The following is a 5143-nucleotide window of genomic DNA, read 5'->3' as shown; positions in this document are numbered from 1 at the left end:
TACACAAGTTGGTATCTAAAGTTGGTCTCCCTAGCATTTTCCGATACTTAATAACCATTCGATTTCGTATTAAGTTATTAGTGAACTGTTGAATTGAATCCCTCATTGTAACTCCTCAACATAACCCCCAACCGTGCAATCTAAATAAATGCAAAAGAGTATATATTGCAGCGACATTTGAACTACAGCATGCCCTAAAATAAACATTCAGAAGAAAAAAAGTGGTAAAAACAAAAGAAAATCATAACGTGCTTTTAGCTATAAGAAGAGAAAACCGAAGCCCATTTCACAATTTTCTAATGACCAATTTGAATATATGAATCAAATTCTGAAATTCAGAATCAGAATATGGAGCACAAGTGCACAACAACGACCGATGTTCCAGATATCCCTGAAATGTCAGGATATGCAAAGCACTTTAAAAGGTTAAAAATTTGAGTTAAATAAATGATGGGAAGTGGGAAATACACGTACAATTGGATTAAAAAATTGTTGTAACTTGTAACCATGTGGAGGAGGAGGGTCTCCACTGATCTTGCAATCTCTCGTATTTCTAGTAAACCTTTCTGTGCATATATAATAGGATATAATTTTTTAACAAAGAAGAAAAACTTTTCTACCCGGTTGCATTGTCTCATTCTTTCTATCTCTCTCTTCGTGTCACTTAAAAAATGAAGAGAGAGATAAAAACAAAGGGCAATGCAACGCGAATATGGAATGGAAGTATTTCTCCTATTTCCAAGGCAGATTCTCAGCAGGAACAAATATATTAACCCAGGCCATAGATTCTCAACAGAAAATATAGCAAAGTGAAGTGCAGATCTTCCTTTTTGGTTTCCATATGATTTTTACCTTGTAATTAAACCCAGGTCTGAGAGTAAAACTAGGAGGTTGGTGAGAGAAACTAATGCTACAATGAAAGCTTGGTCCACCATCATGATCAATGTAGACCAGAGCAATAAAAGGATCAGACTGCAACTTATTAAGGCCTATGTCCTTTTCAAAAAATTCACCAAAGACCATGTTCTATCAGGTTAACTGGTATGAACCTTTATATATAGTTTTCATTTTTTTCTTTTTGGATTTATACTGAAGGCATTATAAATTTATAGAAATGTACAGTACACCCTAGCAGGATCACGAGGTAGCCAACACCAAAAAAGATAAAAAATAATCTAAAATAGTGAGCCAAGGAGCAAAAGAAGAAATAAATAACCATACTGAAACAGGGTTCTCCAAATACCAACTAGGAAAATAGGTGCCAAATACTCATCAAATTAATAGACTAGCTAGCTAGCAGTACACTCAGATTAGATCTAATGTACAAAAAACAGAGACAAATTGTAGACAGAAAGACAGATGCTTTTCCATAGTCACTCCCACTAAGCAACACCACCCAAAAGGAATCAAAAGCCATCTGCTTTTTTTCCCACATAGAGAACTTAGAAGGGTGAAGATAAAAGACAAAAACTTGGCAAGGCTGGCCCTAAGATGAACACCTACAAATCAACAGCAGACTCACATGCATCATACTTGCACACCATCTTTTGCCCATTGAAATCCAGCATCATCTACCCCACCTCACACCCTCTAATTTCTTTCTCAACCCCACCAAAGCATCAAGCCTGAAACGAATAAGGTTAGAATAGAAGAAAACAAACTTGCATCAACAAGTCTAATCACACCGCTGTCGTCCGAGTTGATGCCAGCTCCTGATGGCCCTACGCCCGTGCCAATCCCTCCTAATACCCCAGGAGTTGCAGTGTACGGAGTGGTGGTTGTCGGTGTTGTAGTACCAGTTGTGGGAGTGGTGGAAGTCGTTGGGGTTGTGGTACCAGTGCCAGTGCCAGTGCTGGTTCCGGTGCCCGTGTTGGTTCCGGTGCCTGTGCCGGTTCCAGTGCCCGTACCGGTGCCGGTGCCAGTGCCCGTGCCCGTGCCAGTGGATGGTGTTCCTGGAGTATTTGTTACTGGAGTTGTAGTAGTGCCTGCAGTGCTGCAGGACAAAACGGAAAAACAGCATTCAGCGCAGAAACCACAAAAACTAGAAATTCCAGATAGGAACCTCCAAGCACATGATCATCATAAGCATATTGAGTGAAAAGTAAAAATTAAAAAATCATGGGTGATACACAAGTTCATAATTTTGCAAGAAATTTACATGCCATATGGTTATACAGTGTCTGAATAGAGACCATGTGGCATAAAGCTTACCACCTTGAAAATCTAATGCGTTCAATAACACCCATTTGGACTTTATCATATACAGTTACTCATAGGTCCTACTGCTTTGGGATGGAATCATGGAAGATGATATCATTAGTATTATAAGTCATGCCATTGTAATTCCTGTATACTAAAATCCTCACGTCATCTTGAGCCGTGAAAATATTGAAATAGAAGCTGTAGCATTATCTTTTGAAGATAATCACCGTCCTTTGAAATTCGTTGAAAAGGAACAAACATGATCTTGCAAATGCAGTTGAGCTAAGAGAGATGCTCAAAAGGCAAGCTTTGATCTTTATTCAAAAGAAATGAGCTTCCTGTGAGATTGCTTGCACTCTTCGTGCAAATACTTGCCAGTTTTTTACTAAAGATAATATCAGCCTATTGATTACCTAGTCCATTGAAGTACTTGATATTGTATAGGAGGTGACAATTAAGCACATGAATCCTAAAGAATAACCAAATCAAACAATCCCAGTCAAAACCATCTGGTATAGTAACATGCTATTATTAACATCTAGATATACCTCCATTTTTCATTACTGAGTAGTCCAGGAACAATGCTCCCTCACAAAAAAAAACCTGTCTAGATCTACTTATATGTGAGAGGAGAGAGCCTTGCTGCTGGAGAACTACTTTCAAACAAAACAACAGCATAAGTAATCAGCATATAAATCATCAAAGGTAGTTCTTGAAAGCTTTTGAAACAAGAAAGCTAAAGTATTCATATAGGTATAAATGTTAAAAAGTTAAGTGAGATACATCAAAGGTAGAAAAAAAATAACTGGGAAAGTTAAAAATAAAATTAAAAAAAGACACAAATAGGAGCAACAGGAATGCATGATATGTAAGAACATGAATAAAAAGAAAAAGAAAACTCAGTTCAGAGGAGTAGGATTAAAAGGCACAGCCGTCGAGGATACAAAATTTCAAAAAGTTAGCTCAAATCTCAAAAAGTTATCATCCCAAAGCTTTGAGGTAGCTTTTGAATCTTATCGAGATTATATATTGTCCCACTATGAAAGTGGTACTGTGCTTTTAGCGAAGGACAAAATTTGCCCATCACAATGGGGACAAAATAACCCCTTGACCACAGTTATTGGTGGCCGCTACTTTTGAATTTTAACTCTGAACAGAGACCAGGCAAATGTAAAATGGGACTGTATGGTACCTAAAGCCAAAAAAAGTACTGGCCTAGGTGGTTCAGTAAGGATCAATTTGTAATTTTGTGAGATATTTCTCTTTGCACTGTTCAATTCAACAAGACTTAACCTTTTGGTAAAAAGCATTGGATCCCAATTATTTGCAGTATCTTTTGTGAAAATGAACTGAGCTCCACTACCAACAAATGGGCAATCAGTCAGGGACATCATGATGCAATTACAATATTAGTCAAACGGAAAAAGGAGCTCATTTAGATTAGAAAAGCAAAAAGAAAAAGGAGCGTATTGGATGTTACATGAGATACATCATACATTGAAGGTGAATAAAGAAAACAGTTAAAAGTAATTGCGATTGGTTTCAAAAAAGCATCATTTTTTCAATGATAAAAGCAAAGATGCCTATTCCACCAAGGGAAAGATGTAAAAGTAAATGCAGATTGCTTAGAGGGCAACTACTTCTCTCTTCAAACGGGCTACTCCTACAGTCCTACTTATGCTTTATGAAAGAAAGTAGAAGTACATTTGAGCTCTCCCCAAAAATTTGAAATACAAAGAGTAAAATGATGACATTTGAAAGTGAAAGATTCAAGCAGGGTAACAAAAACTAAATATCCTTGGAAAATATAGAAAATGGGTCCAAAACCATACCTGGCGCTAGAGGGGTAAACACAACCAGTTATGCCTGTAAATCACCATGGTAGAAATGAAAAGAGTTACAACCATGCTCAAAACTATCTGAACCTACCCAAAAAATTAAAAGGACAGAAGGAGTTGCAGTCGGGCTTACTGGGATCAGATGTAACAGGGTTTGCTGTGCCAGCAAAGTCACAAGAGCCTTGAGCTTGGCCCTTCTTCTGAAAATAGCTGTTAACAGCGTAGTTGCAGTGAGCTTTAACAGTGTTGGGGTTGTAGCATCCCCCATTTGAATGGATGGGGTTACAGTCAGCCCCAGCTCCACAGGCATAGTCCAGTGTCTTCTGCCAGACTGCGTCACCTAATCCCTCTTTGCAAACACACCAATTGGCACCTATACAATTCCAAAGAAAATAAGCAAATAAAAAGTAAAAGAGTACAAATTAAAAAAAGGGAGAAACTTGCACATCTGAAGAGAGAGGAAGAAAGGGAGAGTGTATATATAAGATAGGAAGATCAAAGATCAGATCTTTTTTATAAAAAATAATAATAAAAATGGGAACATAAATAAAAATAAGAATTTAAAACAAACAAGCAAGGATTAATTAAGGTCCTTGAGCAATTTCTTTGTTGATAGCTTCCACTACATGAAATGAAAAGGTCTAAACAGCAAAACCATTATAACATACAATGAAAGGGTGCACTGGCTTCAAATCTACAAAAGATAGACACATTACAAGTAAGTAAAGATGTCATCTTTGAAAAGATTACATGATTTTAGAGGTTCCATTTAGAAATAAAGATGGAAAGCAAGAAAGAAAGAAAGAAAGAAAGGCTGAAACAACCATGCCTTATAAGGAAAATATGGAAAATATTATATAGATGTGCGAGTATGTTTCAGCTAAGCAAGGTCTTACTTGACTGGCCAGCCATGGCTAAGAGAAGCAGTGCTGCAAAAGCTAAAACAGCCATGATTGAAGAGAGAGTAGTGTGTGTTTGAAGTTAAACAATGGTGCTCAAAGCAAGCTAGCTCCTGCTGCAGCCTGATACAGAGAGTGTGAGAGAGAGAGAGAGAGAGAGAGAGAGAGAGAGAGAGAAGTAGAAATGGCATGTGGGGGTGTGTG

At 37.5% G+C, this 5143-nt stretch overlaps 1 protein-coding gene across 1 annotated transcript; it reads right to left on the bottom strand.

Moving 5' to 3' along the window:
• On the bottom strand, window positions 1192–5143 carry LOC18776769 (PLASMODESMATA CALLOSE-BINDING PROTEIN 3). The gene is made up of 4 exons (XM_007209473.2): window positions 4937–5143; window positions 4174–4413; window positions 4035–4068; window positions 1192–1993 (listed from the first exon to the last, which is right to left on the bottom strand). The coding sequence occupies exons 1-4, from the start codon at window positions 4989–4991 to the stop codon at window positions 1603–1605; spliced, it is 720 nt and encodes a 239-aa protein (XP_007209535.1). The 5' UTR covers window positions 4992–5143; the 3' UTR covers window positions 1192–1602.

The sequence above is a fragment of the Prunus persica genome, chromosome G5, assembly GCF_000346465.2.
Source record: "Prunus persica cultivar Lovell chromosome G5, Prunus_persica_NCBIv2, whole genome shotgun sequence".
Classification (NCBI taxonomy): domain Eukaryota; kingdom Viridiplantae; phylum Streptophyta; class Magnoliopsida; order Rosales; family Rosaceae; genus Prunus; species Prunus persica.
The sequence above is the reverse complement of the archived record's forward strand: the minus strand, read 5'-3'. Positions and strand labels throughout refer to the sequence as shown.